This window comes from Sinohyriopsis cumingii, chromosome 16 (genome assembly GCF_028554795.1).
Source record: "Sinohyriopsis cumingii isolate HCF-2022 chromosome 16, ASM2855479v2, whole genome shotgun sequence".
Taxonomy (NCBI): domain Eukaryota; kingdom Metazoa; phylum Mollusca; class Bivalvia; order Unionida; family Unionidae; genus Sinohyriopsis; species Sinohyriopsis cumingii.
In genome coordinates this window covers 36203680-36231210 of record NC_142976.1, presented here as the reverse complement: position 1 = coordinate 36231210, position 27531 = coordinate 36203680, and the positions used below count along the sequence as shown (strand labels likewise).

General features: G+C 34.4%; 1 protein-coding gene across 2 annotated transcripts in view; it reads left to right on the top strand.

The window, feature by feature from the left end:
• Positions 1-27531, top strand: part of LOC149780209 (centrosome-associated protein 350-like) — a 379234-nt gene that overhangs the window by 254464 nt on the left and 97239 nt on the right. For both annotated transcript variants that reach the window (XM_089936968.1, XM_089936967.1), the window contains exons 12-16: positions 11786-11947; positions 12296-12382; positions 16422-16765; positions 17074-17234; positions 19043-19392. In XM_089936968.1, the coding sequence (XP_089793094.1) occupies positions 11786-11947; positions 12296-12382; positions 16422-16765; positions 17074-17234; positions 19043-19392 (1104 nt within the window). The remainder of the gene's footprint in view (positions 1-11785; positions 11948-12295; positions 12383-16421; positions 16766-17073; positions 17235-19042; positions 19393-27531) is intronic.

The window sequence follows — 27531 nt, the reverse complement described above, 5'->3', positions numbered from 1 at the left end:
CATGGCCATGCAATTTTAAAAAAAAGTAAAGATTACATCACTGTGAAATCTAGCATGAAATCACTAATTTCCATGGGGTTTGGAATTGCAGTTTGTGAAATTGAACTGGAAGTCATTAAGGCCATTGTGTAACGAGTTCAACATAATGTTTCATTTGCTGCATCAGACCACACCTAAATTTCTCATGCATGTTCTCCAAATTGACGAAAGCAGTACATAATATTTTGTTTTGTTTCACCTTAAAGAAAATTGGTCTAACTCGAGGGAAAATTTCAAGTGCTTTACTGGGAAGGGTTTGTAATGGTTAGCACTTAGATAACTGCACCAAGCCTGTCCATTGGTTTGTGAGTTGAATACATTCACTGAATCCATTGGTTTGTGAGTTGAATACATTCACTGAATCCATGGAGAAGAAATGAATAATATTGGTAAAATAAATTACAAGGCTCAAACAAAAGTATTTATTCTGTAATTGTTTTGAAATTATTTCAAAACTTATGAGTCGAGTCTCAGCAGAAACCTTTTACAAAGGTATTGTGAAAAGCGAATATTGTCTTCAGTTTTCCTTAGCTGGATTTAATTTGTCATTACACTCAGAAACACACAAACATTTGAAAGATGCAAATGACTTGAGGCAGTCATACAGGCTAACTGTGATTCTGCTGGCAGTAGGACAGTCAGAAATACCACTTTAAAGGCCATCTACCACACATACCATTTTATGGTTGAAACTTACCGCTTTGAAAAATAAAAAGACTTGTACAAAATTTATTTTTGATAACCCAAAATGTTTATATGTTCTAATGTTTATATGTTCTATCCACACATTACCAAAACCAGTGAGAACCAGTCAAATGGGGGACGGGAAATATACCAGTTCATTGACATATGGTTGAGCGATCGGTTTAACAAGGTTGATGTGTAATCAGTTTAACAAAGCTAACATGTATAATCAGTTTATCAAGGCTAACATGTGTAATCAGTTTATGAAGGCTAACATGTGTAATTTGTTTAACAAGGCTGATGTGTAATCGGTTTAACAAGGCTAACATGTGTAATTGGTTTAACAAGGCTAACATGTGTAATTGGTTTAACAAGGCTAACATGTGTAATTGGTTCAATAAGGCTAACATGTGTAATTGGTTTAACAAGGCTAACATGTGTAATTGGTTTAACAAGGCTAACATGTGTAATTGGTTCAATAAGGCTAACATGTGTAATTGGTTTAACAAGACTAACATGTGTAATTGGTTTAACAAGGCTAACATGTGTAATTGGTTCAATAAGGCTAACATGTGTAATTGGTTCAATAAGGCTAACATGTGTAATTGGTTTAACAAGGCTAACATGTGTAATTGGTTTAACAAGGCTAACATGTGTAATTGGTTCAATAAGGCTAACATGTGTAATTGGTTCAATAAGGCTAACATGTGTAATTGGTTTAACAAGGCTAACATGTGTAATTGGTTTAACAAGGCTAACATGTGTAATCAGTTTAACAAGGCTAACATGTGTAATTGGTTCAATAAGGCTAACATGTGTAATTGGTTCAATAAGGCTAACATGTGTAATTGGTTCAATAAGGCTAACATGTGTAATTGGTTTAACAAGGCTAACATGTGTAATTGGTTTAACAAGGCTAACATGTGTAATCGGTTTAACAAGGCTAACATGTGTAATTGGTTCAATAAGGCTAACATGTGTAATTGGTTCAATAAGGCTAACACATGTAATTGGTTTAACAAGGCTAACATGTGTAATTGGTTCAGTAAGGCTAACACGTGTACAACAAGATATTAATTGATGACCTCATTATTTTAATGGGTGAGTTTATGGTCAAGTGCAGAATGTTTTATGCATTGTAATAGGTAATAAATCCAAGTTAGTCCATGATGGCTTCAGAATCTTTGACTGAAAATTGGATGACCATTGATGGAGGGTGATATCAATGGAGAGACCAACCAGAAAATATTCTGATGGAAACACTTGAGCTAATAATTTGAGTTTTTTTCTTGTTTAATTTTTATTGTGTTCTAGACTTTTAGAAGAATATTTAAGGACAGTGCATATTTTGTTTGTTCAATTCATATATAAATATGAAAACATCCTCTTTTCCCCCAAGCAAAAAACCCAGCTAAGAAATATGAGACGTAAGAATTCATCTTAAGTTAGACTTGAGAACTTCCTTCTTGAGCTGAGTTTGGATGGCTATTTGAAAGCAGTCAGCAGCCTCAAAAACCAGCCACAGGAAAGAGGACAAACTTCTTTGTGGGCTGAGCATGTTTTGTCACTACCACTTCTAATGCTAATAAAGATAGTACATTTACCACTCATTGCACAATGCAAAGTGATTCATGGGAACTTTGGACCAGAAAGCCATTACGATCATGTGAATGGCTAGCACTCTTCCAAAAAACAAAGTGATTCATGGGAACTTTGGACCAGAAAGCCATTACGATCATGTGAATGGCTAGCACTCTCCCAAAAAACAAAATGATTCATGGGAAATTTGGACAAGAAAGCTATTATGATCATGTGAAAAGTACCACTCATCACAAAATACAAAGTGATTAATTGAAAATCTGGACCAGAAAGCCATTATGATCCTGTGAAAATTAATCATGATAATGAATGCTGTTAGAAAGCACCAGTCAGTATCTTATGAAGAAAACTAAAAATGTTTGTGGATTTTACTTTTAAAAAGAATCTTGGGAGTGAATTATAAGATATACGACACTGCCTTTGAACAATACAGGAACTGGTATTCATTCTTATAATTTAATTGACAATACACTAACTGGTATTCATTCTTTATTATTTAATTGACAGTATACTGAGTGGTATTCATTCTTTATTATTTAATTGACAGTATACTGATTGGTAATCATTCTTTATTATTTAATTGACAATGCACTAACCAGTATTCATTCATTATCATTTAATTGACAATACACTAACTGGTATTCATTTTTTATTATTTAATTGACAATACACAAACTAGTATTCCTTCTTTATTATTTAATTAGCAGTATACTACATGGTGTTAATTCTTTGTCATTTAATTGACAGTATACTAAGTGCTATTCATTCTTTATTATTTAATTGACAGTATACTAAGTGCTATTCATTCTTTATTATTTAATTGACAGTATGCTAAGTGCTATTCATTCTTTATTATTTAATTGACAGAATACTGAGTGGTATTCATTCTTTATTATTTAATTGACAGAATACTGAGTGGTATTCATTCTTTATTATTTAATTGACAGAATACTGAGTGGTATTCATTCTTTATTATTTAATTGACAGTATACTAAATAGTATTCATTCTTTATTATTTAATTGAGAGTATAATGAGTGGTATTCATTCTTTATTATTTAATTGACAGAATACTGAGTGGTATTCATTCTTTATTATTTAATTGACAGTATACTGAGTGGTAGTCATTCTTTATTTATTCCATCATTCTCCATTAGAATCTGACTCGTATTCAAATATTGCTGTTTTATTGTAGTATGAAGAGAGAATACATATTATATACAAAAAACCCACTTGTTTTATTTCATTCCCCTTGAAATGTGTAACATTTATGTTAATTAAAAATCTACTGGTTAGGAAACCAGTCTACTGATTAAAGGTTGTAAATCTATTGGTTTGGTGTCCTGGTCCTGTCACATGTATGTAACAGATATTTGCAATGTTGGCATATGTGTCAGGTATCAAGAATTTTAGGTTCCAACAATCTGAGACTAAGTCAGAATACAGGGGAACATTATTCTTTATCCCCTTCAGTGTGCCTGACATATTTTACTGACATTTGGTTGCTCAGTTCAGAAGTCTACAAGTACAGAATAAATTGCATTGTATTGAAAAATCATCTTTGTTCATAACATCGATTCCAATCGTTATACAACAGAAAGTCTTAGCAAAGAAATGCACGTTTGAAAGGTAATTTTCTTTTTAATTTTCACGTTGTTACAGAGTGTAATTTATTTTTTAATTTTCACATTGTTACAGAGTGTAATTGTTTTTTCCTGGCCATCGTATCTAATGAATCATGAAAATAAATTTAGGCTGATGTTGACTACTCCCATAATAATCTACCAGCTTGTTTACAGTTCATCAATTTGTGTATAATTTAAATCTTTCAGACTGGTTAATAAACCTTAAACTTGTGTCAAGGTCATCAGTCTTATGCACAGTTTTGCACCATAGCCCTTGTACTCTCTCTGTATTTCTCTGTGTGTGTCTGTCTCTCAGGACTTCCTGTAAACTTGTTTTGTTCAAGTTTATTTCCCCTCAACCAGTTCAGTTTATGACTCAATTAAGATCAAGCAGTCTGTTGGTTCATACAAATGTAAATAAGAGTTTAATGTCTTCCACCCACGCTGGACTTAAGGACTGTAATCCAGATTTGTCTGCTGAAAGGTTATAACTCTGTTGACAAGTTTTGGAAAGTAAGTCAACATTAAATCCAGCTTATAATTTCATAAAATTGATAGTAATGTTTGAGAGGAGTCTACAAGCACCTGTATAGGCACTGCACACCAACATGTTTAGACAAAAGACTGATGAAAACTGATTATCTATGACCTTTTGGCTATCAGTATATTTATTTATACATCTAAGATAGTGAGAGAGGAGTTAGGTATGCTAGAGAATTTTATTAACTAGCAATAAAGTCATCCTGATCCCTGACTGTAAATGCATTTGTACATGTACATGTAAGTGAGAGAGAGAGATGCATACTTGCAAAATTTTAAAATCCAATTGTGGAAATCAGGAAGTTTTCTTAGAGTACTGTCAATTCATTAATTTTTGTTGTCAACAGTTTTTGGTTACTTATCTTTCATGGCTGGAGGAATTTTGGTATTTTTTTTTAATGGCACTCTAAACACAACTGGCTGTATCATGATGATGATATAGAAGCTAAATGCCTTTCTCAAGGAAACACATAGTCAGCCAACCTGTGCTGATCTGTGCAGGTTTTGAACCTGCAACACTTGGATTACAAGTCCAACATTGTACCAACTCAGCTGCCATGTCTAATGAAGGAGTGTTCTGGTTTAAACTTAGGGATCATTGGTGATTTTAAAATTTGTAGTTTTTAGTGACTGCAAAATTAATCAGAATTGAAATCCTATCAAATGTGGGCAACTAACAGTAAATGGAAAGGTTGTATGGTATTAAAATGAAAATATAGTCAGGTTGGTAAGTTGGTATTGCTTAGAAAAGGTTATTGATGGTAAAATCACATGAAGAATGAAAGAAAATTATATGAACTATTTAGACAAAGACATCTTTAAATATATTCAACATTTTATTTACCAGAGAAAACAAAGATTGCATAGGTATTGTTCAAGATGAGGGAAATAAAGACATCATGCTATAAGAATAAAACTAGGATGAAAACATTTTATATGGAGTTGTGACATTTTCAGTTAATTTGAAAAATTGTATGGTCGTAATGTTACATATTAATACACATTGGAGTTAGGGCAATATACAAAACAGAGGGGAATAAGGTGATTCCATTTTGTCTGCTTTTATGAACTACCAGTACATAATAAAACTGGCATCTTTGTGGCTTGATCTACTTTGCAAATGTTTCCACTTTAATGCACAAATTAACTTTATTTGATAAGCTAATATTGCAGTGGTTTCTGTTGGTAGGGCCATGGATTGCACATTATAAATTTCTCACTTTCTCATATACCTGTCAGAGACTATGATTTAGTGTAAATATGTGATTGACTTTTCCCTTGACTGCTACAAAACTAGCTGTAAAAAAACTTAAAATGCACTGCATTAAGCAATGTTCACACCTCATAGTTTGCATGGGGCATTTAATAGACACTTACAGTTGCTTTGTTGCTATTCTTGTGTATTGTTTTATAGCCCTTGTTTTGTTAAATATACTTGAATGAGTGTCTGTCAGTCTGAGATTCCTGCTTTCGTCAGCAATCAGTCATTTTTTATGGCTCCCATGGACTTACAATGAGCACACATATCGCACAGATAAGACCCTACCAGTTCCAAAATAAAATATTTTAAAATCATGCAGAAATCAAAGTTTAGCAATTCACTCCTCAGAATTCTGTTTCCTGTTGATAAAATTTGTCCCTCAGAATTTTGGATCCAGACATAACCAGCAAAATCACAGGCTGTTATGTCCTAATAGCAAACACGGTGTAAATGAAAGCATTGCAAATATCCTTCCTTTTGTGTTTTAACATAACACCATCACCCCCACCCCTGCTTGGTGCATCCAGGATCCAAATTCTTTGTCATGGCTTTCGTCTTTGTAAAGCACCCTACCAAATGCTGCCTGTCAGTTGGTTTTGACAGAGTTAAAGAAAATCTGAATGATTGATATATAAACATGACCAATTAAATAGTAACCAATTGATGGACAGATGAACCCCATAAACATGATCAATTAAATAGTAACCAATTGATGAACAGATGAACCCAATTGATGGACAGATTAATGTGACGAAGTAAAATTTATCCTTAAAAGTGTGGATATAATAAGTTCATTGGCCTAAAAAGCTATCAAGCAGGACCATATTGGTTTCAAGATGAATTTTTAGGTGAACTTTAGTCTGTTACTACGTGCCAGATTGTCTTACATTGGTGGTTTAATTGCCCTGTAGTATGTGGTGCCAACACGGTGTGAATGACAGGTGAAAGGTCAAGGCAGAAGTTAAGTAAAGAGTGTAAAGAGAGATAAATGACATTGTCAATATTGCATTTTTATGGCATGTTTTTTTTCTTTTTGACACTTTCTTGACATGGATCTTTCAGTTGTCAGCAGTTGCAAATGCCATAACAAGAAGCTTTAACGTCAAATTTTTATGACTGTAATTTTTTCTTCAGATATGATACCTGATCATAATATGTTGTGAGAACATCAGCATCACAAATCCAACCTAAAAATGACATGAACTACGTCTTTCAGTTTGTTTTAGCAATAAAAACACTAATTTATACTTAAGCAGGCCATTGTAACCGACACAGCTCAGAAGCCATTGAACATGTTTTGATGTAATTTGATGGCTTCAGTGTCTCATAGATGTAGAATTTCCATTTTATAGGTTTCATCTGATAACTCCATTTTGTTAGAGTTATTGCCCTTGATAATTAACTTATATCTTCAGATGGTGCTTGTAACTTGTCAGAACCATTCCATATATTGTGATACTATGTAGGATTAAATGATCATGGTTGGGAATTTATCAATGTGTAAATTTTACCTGATCACTCACAAAGTAAATAAGGTCTGAAAGACTTTAATGTTATCAGTGATTAGGTAAAATTTACACATAGCTAAATACCCAACCATGGTAATTTAATGTACGTCATTTCTGACATCATATCAGCATATTTCATGAACAAACCATTCACTTTTAGGTAAAACCAGGCTATTCCTTTTTCTGATATTACCTTTGAGTGTGGCACGTGTTATAGCATTCATTGATCTTGCTTTCTATGCTTTTCGATCTTTCAAAAGCAAAATCATATTCATTTGTAGTGAGATCCCTTGTTTGACATTATGCCCCTTTGCTAGAATAACAAACAGTGAAACATTGTTGAAGTAAATGCAATAATTTCTCAAGACTGGCTTGTAAATCCTGTCATCTGCTTTCTTTGGCAAAAGGGGTGAGTTTTGGAATGCAGGAATAACTGTACAATTACATTGTTTTAAGTTTTATTGGGCAATTTTAATCAGTGGGTTGCACTGTTTGGTCTGAAATCACAAAGGTGGGTGGTTGGAGCTTATTGTTATGGTTTAAGATGTTGGTATTGGTAAAGCTTCACATAATATTACCTGGTAACTGGGAACCAAATACAGTATAGTCCACATAATTTACTGATGTATTAAAACATTCTTGATCATTATCACATGTCCATTTATATCCAGGGCGATTGCACAAACTTTGGCCCATTCACAACAAATGGAATTATTATATTATGAAAGCTGTCTTGTAGATGTGATGTGTCTTTTATGAGTTTGGTCTCATCTAGTCCATGTTAGTGTTATGTCTATTGCCAAGCAAATTCTTGTCTTCATGAAAAAACTTGAAATGTTACTTGCATTCAGTGTAGTTCAAGAACCATTCAACATATTCTGATGCCATTTATATCACCATTATCTTTTTTACATAGCTGTTCATATTATGGGTTTTGTCTTGTCAACTCCATGCTCCAGTTTGGACAAAGTTATGACCCATGTCAATCAAGGTCTTATCTTTGCACTGAAAGTTGCATTTAGTTAGCATAACTTAGGAACTACCTGACATGTTTACATTTGGTTTGGTGTAAATGTTGTTTCCTAAACCTAGATGTGACTCCTCAATTTTTGTTTTGTCTATTTCATGTTTACATAGAGTGTGATTTTGTGTCATATCTTTGTATGAGATGTTGCATGTATTGTTGAATCCTTGAGAGAATTGGATATTATGGAATCCAATTCATTTAGAGGAAACATGGAACCTGAATATTCATCTTGTCTTCATTTTCCAAATCAAGTTCTTGTGGTTAATGCCTTAAAGAAGAAATTTTGTGAGTGAAGTGAACATCATGAACTGGAGCTATTAGCTACAGCTATTGTTTATGATGTCTAGTCATGCCAAGCTGAGAATAATCACCCCAACTATATTTAAATATATGTGGCATAGTTTAAGCTGTACTTGTGATGTTTATTCCACTGGTCCTTGGAATGATGGGTGATTATCACAGCTAGTTAGTTAACCTAGACTGGTGAGAGAGAGAGAGAGAGTCAAGAATCAGACACACAAGAATGCAAACATATCTGTATTTGCTGTTGCCTCTGCCTCCATGGCAAATTTGTTTGATGATGACATCAGTAGAGGCAAGAAATGGTCCTGTCAAATAAATATCTGCTGATAATCGCCAGCTTGGGCTGTACAGTTACAGCCCCATTATGACACAAAAGTGCCACGACCAGAGAATACCATCACACAGTACTTTAACCAGAAGAATACCATCACACAGTGCCACAACCAGAGAATACAATCACACAGTGCCACAACCAAAGCCCACCATCACACACAGTGCCACATCCAGAAAATACCATCACACACGGTACTTTAACCAGAGAATATTATCACACAGTGCCACAATTATAAAATACCATCACACAGTGCCACAACCAGAGCCCACCATCAAACACAGTGCCACAACTAGAGAATACCATCACACATGGTGACACATCCAAGAATACCATCACACTCAATGCCACAACCAGAAAATACAATTGCATACAGTGCCACAAGCAGAGAACACCATCACACAGTGCAGCAACTAGAGAATACCATCATGATTCAGTGCCACATCCAGAGAATACCATCATGACTCAGTGCCACATCCAGAGAATACCATCATGACACAGTGCCACATCCAGAAAATACCACCAAGACACAGTGCAACAACTAGAGAATACCATCATGATTCAGTGCCACATCCAGAGAATACCATCAAGACACAGTGCCACATCCAGAGAATACCATCATGACACAGTGCCACATCCAGAGAATACCATCAAGACACAGTGCCACATCCAGAGAATACCATCAAGACACAGTGCAGCAACTAGAGAATACCATCATGATTCAGTGCCACATCCAGAGAATACCATCATGACACAGTGCCACATCCAGAGAATACCATCAAGACACAGTGCCACATTCAGAGAATACCATCATGATAAAGTGCCACATCCAGAGAATGCCATCAAGACACAGTGCCACATCCAGAGAATACCTTCATGACACAGTGCCACATCTAGAGAATACCATCATGATTCAGTGCCACATCAAGAGAATACCATCATGACTCAGTGCCACATCCAGAGAATACCATCAAGACAGTGCCACATCCAGGGAATACCATCAAGACACAGTGCCACATCCAGAGAATACCATCATTACACAGTGCCACATCCAGAGAATACCATCATTACACAGTGCCACATCCAGAGAATACCATCAAGACACAGTGCCACATCCAGAGCATACCATCATGACACAGTGCCACATCCAGAGAATATCATCAAGACACAGTGCCACATCCAGAGAATACCATCATGACACAGACTATCAGACCAGTACTGACATGGTATGAGACCCAACTGGACTAGTCCTGGATATTCCATCACCACATGCAGATGCTGGTACTAGCAAAGATTGTCATTTCCAGGATAGCCAGTACTAAACTAAGACATCAGCAAGCTCTGGACTATGTCCACTGCACCTCTAGCATTGCCTTAGTCAGTGCTTTCTACCACCAGGACTGGGTACATTGATCTATTTTATGGTATACCCAGTCCTGGATCCCAAAACATGGGCAGCTTTTGGCAGTCAGTCATGCCAGTTCTGTTGTGGATGCTCAGCATGAATGGCATCAGATTCCACGATTCATACCACTCTATCCAGTACCTGACCCATAACAGGATTGCAGACTGGCAATAGACAGGTCCTTCACTGGCTCTCAAAACTCACTTATTTCAACTGCAAGAACAAACTTAAAGACCTAATAATGTTTCCTACCTTAAATATTCTCAGCATGTTTTTTTATGTTTTCTAATTTCATGGTGTTTGTGATTGTAATCATATCATTATATATGTTTTTTATCTTATAGATGTTGTCTAATGTTGTAAAGCCCTTAGAGCTTCTAAAGATTAGATGATATACAAAGTCCTCATTAGTATTATTATTATTATTTAGAAGAGAGTTGTATCTAGTCTCCCTTGAGGCCCTCAGCTAATTTCTTAACAGTTTACATGTACCTAGTCTCCCTTGAGACCCTCAACTACTTTCTTAAGAGTCTACATGTATCTAGTCTCCCTTGAGACCCTCAGCTACTTTCTTAACAGTCTACATTAACCTACTAACACAAATGTGTAGAAAAAGTAAAGTCACAACATTTAACATAGGTACAATCAAATGAGATGACTTAACATTATTCTCAACATATCAGTCAGGTTGAAACAAGACAAAGAAATTTGGAAGTACAAAGACAAAGTAGAAAAGAATTAGAAATTTTAAAGAAAATATAATGACATGTATAAATGAATCAAATCAAACTTCAAATATTTTCAATATTTTTCTTCAAAACTTCCAGCAGAAGTGGCTAATCTAACTGATGTGGGCAAATAATTACATTTCTTTATCCAGATAATTAAAAACTCTTCAAAATTGTTCAGCATTGGGTTTTGGAAATTGAGTAACCATCTGGGATCAATCATAAAGCATGTGGCCCATGATTTTCAGTATAGTTCTCTCATTCAAGCATATCATAGTTTATACATCCATACAGATTTACTGAAAGTTTTTTCCATCACTTCTTCAAGGCCATTTCAGTTAATGGAAAAGAATACTACATTGTGTGCCAAAAGGATCGTTGGGAATTAGGCAAGCTACTATCTTTTTTTTTGACCCATGACTAATGAGAAATATGGCCAAATAGTACAATTTATGATAATGAAAATAATGGGAGAGGAAGGGGGATGAAGAATATAAAGTAACTGTTTCAAAGAACAGTCTTCAGCATCTTATCTTTGATGATAAGCTTCCAATAATCTGTTCTTTGACTTCCATTCACATCCCATACCAAGCTGCTGGGTCTGGTTTCATCCACTTAAAGGTCACCTCAGATCTGTTAATATCATGGTAGAATTTTGTAGTGTTCAGTTGATGAAGGTTAAGTTTAAATTGATGACACTTTTGCCTTATTTGGCCCATTGTTTTCTTATCACACAGGAAATGAAGGTTATGATGCAGAGGAGGAAAGACCAGAGGCAGTAGGGGAGGAACAGAAGGCATTTTCAGGAATCCCCAGTGCAACTGCCATGGAATTAGAACATCACAAGGCACTTTCTGAGGAGGCCAGGAAAGTCTACAGTGACCTACAGCTTGGTAAAGGTTCAGCAACTTTTTTCAGCTTTTTTCTTGTTCTTTCACTCCAAGTCAAAACTTACTCGTAGGAATCACTTTATCAACAGTATTGTTGTTGTTGGTGTAGGCATCATTATTAATCTTTGGCATTTAGCTCATTTTCTGTGACACTTTATGTTTATTCATGAATCTTAATGGGTCTATTCATCTTGGAGTTATCCTGGTAGGTCACAGTGATCTACATTTCACACTCTGATATGATCTCCTTAAATCAATTTTCACATTTTTAGCACCAATTGTTGACAATTTTTTATTATTTTGTTCATACATAATTTAATGCGTTCATTTTGATTTTGTGATTGAATTTCATTCCAGATGCAGAAGAGAGGATAGCAAAACATGAAGAAGATAGAGAACTGAAGAGAAATTATGCAAAGAAAAGAAAAGTTTCAAAATCCTCAGGTATTCATTTCATCACAAAAGTTTTACCTGTTTGTTTTTTTAAAAAAAAATATTTATACTGAAAATCATACATAAAACACATTGATGACCCTGATCTTTGGGCTTATGTCTTTTACTGGAAATTATAAATAAAACATACATTGATGACCCTGATCTTTGGGTCTATGTCTTTTACTGGAAATTATTAATAGAACATACAGTGATGACCCTGATCTTTGGGTCTATGTCTTTTACTGGAAATTATAAATAGAACATACATCGATGACCCTGATCTTTGGGTCTTTGTCTTTTACTGGAAATTATAAATAGAACATACATTGATGACCCTGATCTTTGGGTCTTTGTCTTTTACTGGAAATTATAAATAGAACATACAGTGATGACCCTGATCTTTGGGTCTATGTCTTTTACTGGAAATTATAAATAGAACATACATTGATGACCCTGATCTTTGGGTCTATGTCTTTTACTGGAAATTATAAATAGAACATACAGTGATGACCCTGATCTTTGGGTCTATGTCTTTTACTGGAAATTATAAATAGAACATACGTTGATGACCCTGATCTTTGGGTCTATGTCTTTTACTGGAAATTATAAATAGAACATACATTGATGACCCTGATCTTTCGGTCTTTGTCTTTTACTGGAAATTATAAATAGAACATACAGTGATGACCCTGATCTTTCGGTCTTTGTCTTTTGCTGGAAATTATAAATAGAACATACATTGATGACCCTGATCTTTCGGTCTTCATCTTTTGCTGGAAATTATAAATAGAACATACAGTGATAACCCTAAATAGAACATACATTGATGACCCTGATATTTCGGTCTTCATCTTTTACTGGAAATTATAAATAGAACATAGTGTGATGACCCTAATCTTTGGGTCTATGTCTTTTACTGGTAATTATAAATAGAACATACAGTGATGACCCTGATCTTTTGGTCTTTGTCTTTTACTGGAAATTATAAATAGAACATACAGTGATGACCCTGATCTTTGGGTCTTTGTCTTTTACTGGAAATTATAAATAGAACTTACATTGATGACCCTGATCTTTGGGTCTATGTCTTTTACTGGAAATTATAAATAGAACATATAGTGATGACCCTGATCTTTGGGTCTATGTCTTTTACTGGAAATTATAAATAGAACATACATTGATCACCCTGATCTTTGGGTCTATGTCTTTTACTGGAAATTATAAATAGAACATACAGTGATGACCCTGATCTTTGGGTCTATGTCTTTTACTGGAAATTATAAATAGAACATACAGTGATGACCCTGATCTTTCGGTCTTTGTCTTTTACTGGAAATTATAAATAGAACATACAGTGATGACCCTGATCTTTGGGTCTATGTCTTTTACTGGAAATTATAAATAGAACATACAGTGATGACCCTGATCTTTCGGTCTTTGTCTTTTACTGGAAATTATAAATAGAACATACAGTGATGACCCTGATCTTTGGGTCTATGTCTTTTACTGGAAATTATAAATAGAACATACAGTGATGACCCTGATCTTTCGGTCTTTGTCTTTTACTGGAAATTATAAATAGAACATACAGTGATGACCCTGATCTTTCGGTCTTTGTCTTTTACTGGAAATTATAAATAGAACATACAGTGATGACCCTGATCTTTCGGTCTTTGTCTTTTACTGGAAATTATAAATAGAACATACAGTGATGACCCTGATCTTTCGGTCTTTGTCTTTTACTGGAAATTATAAATAGAACATACAGTGATGACCCTGATCTTTGGGTCTATGTCTTTTACTGGAAATTATAAATAGAACACACAGTGATGACCCTGATCTTTCGGTCTTTGTCTTTTACTGGAAATTATAAATAGAACATACAGTGATAACCCTGATCTTTCGGTCTTTGTCTTTTACTGGAAATTATAAATAGAACATACAGTGATGACCCTGATCTTTCGGTCTTTGTCTTTTACTGGAAATTATAAATAGAACATACAGTGATGACCCTGATCTTTCGGTCTTTGTCTTTTACTGGAAATTATAAATAGAACATACAGTGATGACCCTGATCTTTGGGTCTATGTCTTTTACTGGAAATTATAAATAGAACATACATTGATCACCCTGATCTTTGGGTCTATGTCTTTTACTGGAAATTATAAATAGAACATACAGTGATGACCCTGATCTTTGGGTCTATGTCTTTTACTGGAAATTATAAATAGAACATACAGTGATGACCCTGATCTTTCGGTCTTTGTCTTTTACTGGAAATTATAAATAGAACATACAGTGATGACCCTGATCTTTGGGTCTATGTCTTTTACTGGAAATTATAAATAGAACATACAGTGATGACCCTGATCTTTCGGTCTTTGTCTTTTACTGGAAATTATAAATAGAACATACAGTGATGACCCTGATCTTTGGGTCTATGTCTTTTACTGGAAATTATAAATAGAACATACAGTGATGACCCTGATCTTTCGGTCTTTGTCTTTTACTGGAAATTATAAATAGAACATACAGTGATGACCCTGATCTTTCGGTCTTTGTCTTTTACTGGAAATTATAAATAGAACATACAGTGATGACCCTGATCTTTCGGTCTTTGTCTTTTACTGGAAATTATAAATAGAACATACAGTGATGACCCTGATCTTTCGGTCTTTGTCTTTTACTGGAAATTATAAATAGAACATACAGTGATGACCCTGATCTTTCGGTCTTTGTCTTTTACTGGAAATTATAAATAGAACATACAGTGATGACCCTGATCTTTGGGTCTATGTCTTTTACTGGAAATTATAAATAGAACACACAGTGATGACCCTGATCTTTCGGTCTTTGTCTTTTACTGGAAATTATAAATAGAACACACAGTGATAACCCTGATCTTTCGGTCTTTGTCTTTTACTGGAAATTATAAATAGAACATACAGTGATGACCCTGATCTTTCGGTCTTTGTCTTTTACTGGAAATTATAAATAGAACATACAGTGATGACCCTGATCTTTCGGTCTTTGTCTTTTACTGGAAATTATAAATAGAACATACAGTGATGACCCTGATCTTTCGGTCTTTGTCTTTTACTGGAAATTATAAATAGAACATACAGTGATGACCCTGATCTTTCGGTCTTTGTCTTTTACTGGAAATTATAAATAGAACATACAGTGATGACCCTGATCTTTGGGTCTTTGTCTTTTACTGGAAATTATAAATAGAACATACAGTGATGACCCTGATCTTTGGGTCTATGTCTTTTACTGGAAATTATAAATAGAACATACAGTGATGACCCTGATCTTTCGGTCTTTGTCTTTTACTGGAAATTATAAATAGAACATACAATGATGACCTAGCCATTACCTCTTGATCTGCTACACTGCACAATTTCTTATTTTGCATAAAACATCAAGCCATAAAAATATAATTTTTTTGTCCCTAATTGTTTTATGCAGAGAACTTGTTTTGTACTTTGATATTTAAAAAAAAGTCCAGATTTTATATACTTTTAAAAATTATAATTGTTGTTTGTTTGACCTGGAATTATTCATGCAACAAATAAAAAATGTGTATGGAAGATTGAAAAAATATATAGTGCTTTTTTAAAATAAAATCATTGGGTATACTGACATGCCCAATCATATGTCCATTGTTCTGTCCATTTCCACATCTCTTAACCACTTTGTCAAATTTCACGAAACATTGTAGTTATGTAGCCCTATTTGCTAAATGTACATCAGCCTCAGCTTCAACCCCTGGTGTTGTGGGAAGGGGGAAATGCAAAGGTCTGATACAGTGACATTTTCAAATAATGTTTGACCAAAATTAATAAATACAGTTATGCTAAGGAGCTGCATCATATATGTGATAGATTTGTATTATGACTCCAAGGTCACTGTCGGGGGTGGGGGGAAGGAATATGCATTGAAAAGCTTGGAGATTTGTGATGGCAAACCTCTGTCATTGCACAAGTCTGCAGTTTGGTGTGCAGTACCAAATATAATATATGCTATGTTACTCTATTTTCTTTAGAACCAGAGAAGCAACAGCCAATGGCAAAACAGAGGCATTACGATCCAGAAGAAGTAAAAAAATACATTCAGAAAAAGAAAGCGGAACGGCTTAAAATAGAACGTGAAGAGAAACAACAGAAGAAGTTGGCAGATGAAATGAGGAAAAGGCAGCTTGAAGAATTATACTCAAAACAGAAACTCACATCGGCTCAACCAGTGCAGCATCAGCACCAAAACAAACCAGAAAAACGATCTCAGGAAGAGAAACTAAAACCAAAACTTGATTACAATGAGTTTTTGACAAAAATAAACTTTGGAGATTTGCCACGGCACCACCTCACCACAGACAGAGGGAAGGACTTGGTATGTGGCTGTTATTTCAATGGTTGTCATGCATACGAATGCTCTATTATCCTCCATTCATAATTAATTCCTGGTGCAGAAAGTAAAGATTATGTTTTTGTGGACTATGTCCCAGTATAGTATTTATTTCTATCACCTATGACAGTACACTTCATAAATCTCTGGGTTCTCTCACAATTCACTTTCATTTTTATGGGTTATGTCACAGTACAGTTTGTATGGGGTTCATCATAATCCTAATATTAATATACAAGGCAAAAAGAAAATAACAGTAATTGCTGTTTCTTTTCTTTTGTTTCCTTCAATAGGCTGGCAGTGAATCTGACAAGGAAAACCATGCCAGGAGAAAAATTGAACCCAGTCAAGATGAGCAGGATATGGACATCAGCAAAAGTAGCTCTACACTTACTGGGGATGAGTCAGTCTCAGAAGCAGTACCCACATTGGCTGTAAATCATAAAGAACCAAGGTGGGGGCAGTCTTTATAAACAAATTTAAGTGAGGAGACATATACAACAGTTAACAGTTCTTAAATTTTAAAGATCAAAACAAGATTGTCTGGCCCAGATAGTAAATACAGTGAAACCTGTGTAATTTACAGGAAATATTGGGGTGGGGGGCAGGGCAGATATGCACTGGTGCCAGAGCTGGAGTGACCACAGCAGTTTTGTCTTTTTGGATAGTTTTCTTTAATATGAAAGCAAAATATTCAAGAAAACATAGAGAAAGGGATCATTTAGTGTTGTCCTTTATGAACAGGTACCTTTTCTGTGGAGGTGGAATAGACCTTTACATGATAATTTGTTAGTGATTGGGACTTTAAACATTTGTAGCACAGATGAGGGCATGAGGTAGTGATGGAGACTCATATTTTGGTTGACAGTTGGGGGTAGTGGGATGGTGGGATATTAGCAACATTTGTTGATAGGAATTATAATCATTTTCCTAAACAACTATTCTTCATATGTTTTTTAATATTTATGTTCATTAGATATTAAGAAGCAAATTAAAGTCAGTAAAATGACCATGGACTCTTATTGTTACTAAGTTGATGTGTGGTATTTATAACTACCAACATAAACCACTGGAGCTAAACACATCAGTGTGTTCCTACTCCATCTAAACACATCAGTATGTTCACACTGGATCTAAACACATCAATATGTTCACACTGGAGCTAAACAGATCAGAATGTTCACACTGGAGCTAGACACATAAATATGTTCACACTAGAGCTAAACATGTCAATGTGTTCACACTGGAGCTAAACACATCGGTATGTTCACACTGGAGCTAAACACATCAATATGTTCACACTAGAGCTAAACACATCAATATGTGGTTTATGTTCATATTAGGCATACTCATACCTGATTTATGTTTTTATGTTAGGTGCATTTGTACCTGGTTTGTGTTCATGTTAGGTGTATTCATACTTGGTCTGTGTGTTCATATTAGGCACATTCATACATAAGTTGTGTTTGTATTAGGCATATTCATTCCTGGTTTGTATGTTCATATTAAGCATATTCATACATAATTTGTGTGTTCATATTAGGCATATTCATACCTAAGTTGTGTTCATATTAGGTATATGCATACCTAATTTCTGTTCATATTAGGCTTGTTCATATATAATTTGTGTTCATATTAGGCACATTCATACATAATTTGTATGTTCATATTAGGCATATTCATACCTAAGTTGTGTTCATATTAGGTATATGCATACCTAATTTCTGTTCATATTAGGCTTATTCATACATAATTTGTGTGTTCATATTAGGCACATTCATACATAATTTGTGTGTTCATATTATGCATATTCATACCTAAGTTGTGTTCATATTAGGTATATGCATACCTAATTTGTGTTTATGTTAGGCACATTCATACCTGATTTATGTATTGATATTAGAGAATACACCAACTTGGCTGAAAAATCTTATTCTTACAAATATTTTATGCTTTATAATAACAAAAGTACATTCAAAGCTTCTAAGTAAATGTTGAAAGAAAAATGTATTTTCAATACATTCACATATTTTCATTTTTCTTTTTGCCAGCAGGTTTGCTCTTTATTGACAAATAATTCCATGCTGTGTGATCCTAATAGAAAACGAAAGGAGGAAATTAATTGCACAATGAAATTTAAAGTAGAATTTAAATATCTTTGTAATTTTAATAACCATCTTTAAACGTGATTGATTTCTTGATACCATGTATTTCTGATATATTTAGAACAGGTTTCTTTACAGTGTTCTCATTTTCTTACAGAACTCAAGTTGAACTTAACACAAACTCCAGTAGTGTTCAGTCAGGTAAAAGTGGTGAAACAACTGAAAGTAATTTGAAATCTGTTCATGGATTAACTTTTGATATGGATGGTGTTATGTCAAAATTTACAAGAGTGTTACATGAAAAACTAAATGAGGAACCTCCAGGGATTGCAAGAAATTCCAGAGTTGCTGAGGACTATAACAAAGAAGAAGAAGATAATCTTGGATTGCCACGGAGTAAAGCTGATAGAATTAGAGCGATTAAGGAAACTGCAGCAACGCTTCAGAATAGGCTTCAGGCTGAGACAAAAAAAATTCAGAATTTTACAGAGTTCTCTATTAGTGATCGTAAGTTTATTTCTCTTTTATTATTTTCTTGTCAGTATTAGCAGATGGCAAGACATCAGTGTCATTTTTTCGAGAAGACGTGTTTTGATTGTTGGTATCAGTATCATTAGTATTGAGTTTGCAAGTTCTTATTTTTAATATGTATAATGTTATGGTTTTTGAAGGATGTTTAAATTGGTATGCATCTACTTGGAAAAACACCACAATGTGACTGTAATTCATTGCTGTTTGTTTAGAAATAGTTACATGTCCTTTCCAAGCAATTATTCATCAGTACAATTGAAGGAGTGGATTTATGGAGCCCTAACATTTTGTCTGTTCAAGAATTAATTACTTGCAGAATTATTGCCTACACTGAATTTTGAGGTCTGTGCTTGGATGTATATGCATCAAAAACTTATAATGCACGTATCTAAAGATAAGTTTAACATTCTCGAAATTTTAATATGGAAATTTACTAAATATGGATATAAATGGATACTTCAATAGTACAAGTCACATAGGTCATGTATGTGCATTTACTTATTTTAATTTAAATATGAATTGTTCTTTTTAAATTTTACACTAATTTTCCAAAGTCTATTCAGTCCTGATTATTGAATGCTCTGCACTTTAACTGTCACCAACAAACTTCCAGATGAAAATTATCTTTCGCTATGGACTTTTACAATGGTGGCCATGTACTAAAATTGGGTTAAAATAAGAGCACATTGAGTGGAATCATCACAGTCGAGGGTAGTACAAATTTGTTTATCAATATGCGTAGCTTTCATTGTGACATCACAGCACATGACATTCAATCCAGATTGTACTGGTTCACACCTTTAGATTCATTTCCTCAAATAATGTCTAAGTATTTTAACATTGATTTAGCCATATGAACTTCTTGGGGCATCTAAATAATGACTTTCCAAAGGAATATGGATGTATACATTTCCAAATGAAGTGACTACTTGCCACTTAAAGGTATGTAGAATCAAATTCTAAAAAATGACACCCATTACTGAAATAGTCGATGTTGAATGCCTACATGACCCATGTGACTTGTACTATAAAAGCATGAAGAAAGTTTTATGCATTCTTTTTGTTAAAAATATTTTCATTTTTGTTGGAAAATGTATTTTTTAATAGGTAAGGTGCAGTTTTGTTTGCACTTAAAAATAGAATTGGTATGAGTAGCAACAGATTAACCATTTTGAAAACAAAGTATATCCTCTTCCAAGGTAAAATAAAATTACACATCTCTAGTTTTAGTTCTACACAGAAGTACCAATACAGGCATGTATAATCCATACCAATACAGTCATGTATAATCCATACCAATACAGACATGCATAATCCATACCAATAAAGCCATGTATAAGCCATACAAATAGAGCCATGTATAATCAGTACTAATACAGCCATGTATAATCCATCAAGGATTATAAAACACTCTGTCACGATAACGCTGTCCATGGGAACCATTGATTATACTACCTTGTAATGAGACTGCCTTGTAATGAAGTACATGAGACACATAATTTTACTGCTACCTAATCATTCTTTGTTTATTTGGTCTTTTATGGCACAGTAAGTTATTTAGTGTCAAGGCAATTGGAGTAAAGTGCCTTACCCATGGACATGCCGTAGTAACTGACCCAGGCTGATTTGATGGTTGGAGTCGAACCTGCACACATTGTGTCTTGCATCCAGCATGCTAACTGTTGAATCAGTGAACTTTTTGCCTACATTACCGACCTCTTATGACGTGTTAGAGGGCAAATCAAGCCGGTTCTGCATCCCCAAGCTTGATGAAATGGAATTATTTACCATTCCCACCTTAAGACAGAAACGCAGTGTATCCTGCAAGTGGTGCAAGACTGGGCATTAAAAATCTCCTTGGTGTCAAAACTGGGGATCAAACTGAGTAAAAAACAAACTTGGGTATCAGAACAGATTGAAAATTTGGGGGTCTCTGAAGCACAAATGATTGTGAAGGGAAACACTGGAAATGGTATTATAATAAAGGGCCTTATAGTGAGGGATGATTATAATATCTTAAAATAAAACACTGTAATCAATGCTTTTGTGGTTCTGCATCTGAATTTTACATGTCAGGTTTTACCATAAAATTAGATGCATAGAGATTCATCTTTATTTATTGTTACTGTTACTATAAGTCATTAAGGCCAAGCAAGGTAGTACCTTTCTTCCAGGGTCTGTGATATCAGCACAGTTCATGATAGACCCTAATGGATGGAATTATAGAAAAGCAGAAGGTTGAAGCTTTGCAATGATGTTAAAAACTTAGACATTTTATGCACATTAAAAAACACATCAGAAAAAAATCTCAATTTTGAGACTGATTTTATTTTGCTGATCTTTTACTTCCTCTCATTGGATCTAAAGCAGGCCTGACCAAACTTCACATTGGACAGATGAACCTTTGTTAAAAAAAAGACTGTGGTTTTGGGTAAGCGGGCAATGATGAAAAGAAATACGTCTATATACGTATTTCTTAAAGATTAAAATGCGGTACTTAAAGCAAGCATTAAAGATTAAAATGTGGTAATTAAAGCAGGCATTAAAGATTAAAATGCGGTAATTAAAGCAGGCATTAAAGATTAAAATGCGGTAATTAAAGCAGGCATTAAAGATTAAAATGCGGTAATTAAAGCAGGCATTACAGATTAAAATGGGGGCCCCGAGTGGTCTAAAGCGCTCTTCGTTACGGATCACTGCCATCTCACCTCTGTCTGCGGCGGTTCGAGTCAAAGATTCAGCCAATGTGGGCATGTGAGAAAGCTTGCCAGTAGCTTCTCGTGGGTCGGTGGTTCTTTCCGGGGTTTTCCGGGTTCTTCCTCCACCATTAATACTGGCCGCCATGTATAGCCTATCGTGTTGAAAAATGGCGTTAAACCCCACAACAACAACAACAACAACAGATTAAAATGTGGTAATTAAAGCAGGCATTAAAGATTAAAATGCGGTAATTAAAGCAGGCATCCAAGATTAAAATGTGGTAATTAAAGCAGGCATTAAAGATTAAAATGTGGTAATTAAAGCAGGCATCAAAGATTAAAATGTGGTAATTAAAGCAGGCATCAAAGATTAAAATGTGGTAATTAAAGCAGGCATCAAAGATTAAAATGTGGTAATTAAAGCAGGCATTAAAGATTAAAATGCAGTAATTAAAGCAGGCATTAAAGATTATAATGCGGTAATTAAAGCAGGCATCAAAGATTAAAATGCAGTAATTAAAGCAGGCATCAAAGATTAAAATGTGGTCATACAATCATGCATTAAAAATTAAAATAAAGTCATACAAGCAGGCATAGAGACTACAGTGCGGTCATAATACCCTTCATCTTCCTAAAATCAGTCTTGTTTTGCATCTGAGGGAAAACTGAGGATATTCTGAAATTTAAGAAATTCCTTAATTCATTTTTGAAGAATAAAATGACTGTCATACATCCAAGTATAACAGTAAGTAGTTATTTGTCATCCCTTGCATTACATTTACCACTCACAAATATCACAGTATTGTCAGTCTACCATAAAGCAAGATAATGAAAAATCTCAATTTAAGAAAAGTTTCAGTTTAGTGAAAATGTGATTGGATTCTCTGTACAAAGATATTTTGTACACGTAGTGTTACGACTTGTCATGAGAGACCACCTGTCTTGATATATCATGATTGTTTGGCAGAATAGGTGGACTTCAGACAGGTTGTGCCATGCTACTATTACACTAAAAATGCAGCATAGTAGTACATACTTGTTGTGGTGTGAAAAGTAAGTCACTTACACAAGTCAGGTCTTGTTCAGCGATATAAATAAACCCTCATAAAATATGGTCCACTGGAGTATGTCCTCTCACTTAAAATATGATCCATTGGAGATTGTTCTTTTATTCTATTAACGATTGTTCTATTATTTGATTTGAGTAGTGTAACTTGTTTTAACATTTGGTGAAATGTAAGTTAAACATGTCAAGGTTGACCTACATGTACATATTTAATGAAAGAGGTTTAATTAGCAGGACTGTTTACTATACATGTACTTGCTGTTTTATGTTTCTCATTGTGAAAGCAATTAAATGGTTACAGTTCTAGTTTGTCCAAATGTGAAGAAAATATCTTTGTAACCAATGTTTCTTGAAGAGAATATTTTTAAGCATTCAAAGTCCCCATCTTCACCAAATAAAACCTATTAGCAATCTAAATCCCTATCTTTAAAATAAAGCCCTTTCAACGAAGTAGCTGTATTTGTGTTTGTATGAGCAATACATGGCTGACAAAATGAGGTCATTTCACAGTATCATTCCTTTGCTGCAGATTTTTCTGTCCCCATTTGCTACATTCTGCAGGCTTCAGTTAGAAATAAGCTATCCAAGTCGGTCAGTTAATAATAAATCTGTCAGAGTTTGTCAGTAATAAAACTAGAGTCAGTCAGTAATTTAAAAAAAGCTGTCAGTTAGTCAGTTAGTAATAAAGCTGTCAGTTGGTCAGTTAGTAACATAGCTGTCAGTTGATCGTACCATAATAAAGCTGTCAGAGTCCATCAGTAAAAAAAAAGTGTCAGAGCTGGTCAGACTGTAATGAAGTTGTCAGAGTCTGTCAGTAATAAAGCTGTCAGTCATTGAAATAGTAATAAAACTCAGCCAGTCAGTTAATAATAAACCTGTCAGTCAGTCAGTAATTAAATGTCATAGTCAGCCACTTAGTGATAAAGCTGTCAGTCAATAATAATGCTGTCAGTCATTGAAATAGTAATTGAGCTGTCAGCCAGTCAGTTAATAATAAAGCTGTCAGTCAGTCAGTAATTAACTGTCATAGTCAGCCACTTAGTGATAAAGCTGTCAGTCAGTAATAATGTTGTCAGTCATTGAAATAGTAATTAAGCTGTCAGCCAGTCAGTTAATAATAAAGCTGTCAGTCAGTCAGTAACTAACTGTCATAGCCACTTAGTGATAAAGCTGTCAGAGTCAGTAATAATGCTGTCAGTCATTGAAATAGTAATTAAGCTGTCAGCCAGTCAGTTAATAATAAGCTGTCAGTCAGTCAGTAATTAACTGTCATAGTCGGCCACTTAGTGATAAAGTTGTTAGAGTCAGAATAAAGTTAGACATAAAATTTGGGGATTGATATTTGGGTGATATGTTTGCATTAAGCGTCCTATACACCTTGTGGGATAGACCTAGAGATGAAATTCGGGATATGTTTGCATTAAGCATCCTATACACCTTGTAGGATAGACCTAGAGATGAAATTCGGGATATGTTTGCGTTATTCATCTTGTACACATTGTAGAACAGATCTGGAGATGAAATTGGTTGGGGGGTGGGTGTATTAAGCACTTGTACACATTGTAGAATAGACCTAGTGATGAATTGTGAGGGTGTCTTTTACATTAAGCATGTTGTACACATTGTAGAATAGACCTAGTGATGAATTGTGAGGGTGTCTTTTACATTAAGCACTTGTACACATTGTAGAATAGACCTAGTGATGAATTGTGAAGGTGTCTTTTACATTAAGCACTTGTACACATAGTAGAATAGACCTAGTGATGAATTGTGAGGGTGTCTTTTACATTAAGCACTTGTACACATTGTAGAATAGACCTAGTGATGAATTGTGAGGGTGTCTTTTACATTAAGCACTTGTACACATTGTAGAATAGACCTAGTGATGAATTGTGAGGGTGTCTTTTACATTAAGCACTTGTACACATTGTAGAATAGACCTAGTGATGAATTGTGAGGGTGTCTTTTACATTAAGCACTTGTACACATAGTAGAATAGACCTAGTGATGAATTGTGAGGGTGTCTTTTACATTAAGCACTTGTACACATTGTAGAATAGACCTAGTGATGAATTGTGAGGGTGTCTTTTACATTAAGCACTTGTACACATTGTAGAATAGACCTAGTGATGAATTGTGAGGGTGTCTTTTACATTAAGCACTTGTACACATTGTAGAATAGACCTAGTGATGAAATCTGGGGCATTTTTGCATTATACATCTTGTACATATTTATTGCAAATATAAATTTATGAATTTGCAGAATTCTCTGATGATTCAATGTCATCATTGACAGAAAACCTAGTTGGATTAACATTTACTGATACCTTTCTATTTTGATTTATTTTAAAACATCATTTCCTGTAAGTAGAAACCATGGCTGCAATGTTTGTAAACAAACTTTCAAGTGGCTGTCAGTAACACAGGAATTACAGATTCCAATTCAAGAATATATTTCTAATTCTCTGCTTAAGAATTCTGTTTAGCAGGTTTTTTATTGGTTGATTCTTTTTTTAAAGTATGCAAAACTTTCATATCACATGTGCCATCTCTTGGAAAAGCCAATGTTTACAACAATAAATTGTAGTGCACATTAAAAATCAGGTTGAGCATCAAATGACAAATGTTGATACAAATTTTATGTGAACCTCATTATTTACCTTTTTGAGAAATATCCCATTAATCAAACATTTCATTAGTAACATTCCAGTTAAAAGAAACTTTGTTAGCAACTGTGTTGTTCATTATATATCAAACAATAAAATCATCCTATGTCCGTGTTCAGGCAGTATGCCCAGTTGCATGAGTGATTTTTTTCCCTGATTGTTTTCATTAAACAGCATCATTTTGGCTATTGTAATCTTTGCACACTTTTAGAAAGTTTGGTAAATGTTGTAGTCTTATTTGGAATTACTTGATTTAAATGTCATATTACTTAACACCCTTTTCTTTGTGATACAGTTATTATTCACCATCTTTGTCTTTGCAGTAGTTATTACTCAGCATCCTTGTCTTTGCAATAGTTATTATTCAGCACCCTTGTCTTTGCAGTAGTTATTACTCAGCATCCTTGTCTTTGCAATAGTTATTATTCAACATCCTTGTCTTTGCAGTAGTTATTACTCAGCATCCTTGTCTTTGCAATAGTTATTATTCAACACCCTTGTCATTGCAATACAGTTATTACTCAACATCCTTGTCTTTGCAATAGTTATTATTCAACATCCTTGTCTTTGCAATAGTTATTACTCAACACCCTTGTCTTTGCAATAGTTATTATTCAACATCCTTGTATTTGCAATAGTTATTACTCAACACACTTGTCTTTGCAATAGTTATTACTCAACATCCTTGCTTTTGCAATAGTTATTACTAAACACCCTTGTCTTTGCAATAGTTATTATTCAACATCCTTGTATTTGCAATAGTTATTACTCAACACACTTGTCTTTGCAATACAATCATTATTCAACACCCTTGTCTTTGCAATACAGTTATTACTCAACACCCTTGTCTTTGCAATAGTTATTACTCAACACCCTTGCTTTTGCAATAGTTATTACTGAACACCCTTATCTTTGCAATAGTTATTATTCAACCTTGTATTTACAATAGTTATTACTCAACACACTTGTCTTTGCAATACAATTATTTTTCAACACCCTAGTCTTTGCAATAGTTATTACTCAACACCCTTGTCTTTGCAATACAGTTGTTATTCAACATCCTTGTCTTTGCAATAGTTGTTACTCAACACCCTTGTCTTTGTAATAGTTATTACTCAACATCCTTGGGTTTGCAATAGTTATTATTCAACATCCTTGTCTGTGCAATAGCTATTACTCAACTTGCTTGCCTTTGCAATCTCTATTATTCAACTTCCCTTGCAATACAGATATTATTCAATATCATTGTCTTTGCAATAATTATTACTCAACATCCTTGCCTTTGCACTAGTTATTACTCAACATCCTTGTCTTTTCAATAGGTATTACTCAGCATCCTTGTCTTTGCAATGCAGTTAATCAACATCCTTGCCTTTTCAATAGTTATTACTCAACTTACTTGTCTTTGCAATAGTTATTACTCAACATCCTTGTCTTTGCAATAGTTATGACTCAACTTACTTGTCTTTGTAATAGTTATTACTCACATCCTTGTCTTTGCAATACAGTTATTACTCAACATCCTTGTCTTTACAATAGTTATTACTCAACATCCTTGCCACCTGTCTGCTTGGGTTTGAGTCTCGGATTCGGCAAATGTGGGTATATGAGAAAGCTTGTCAGTAACCTCTTGTGAATCGGTGGTTCTTTCTGGCATTTTCCCTGGTTCTTCCTCCATCATTTA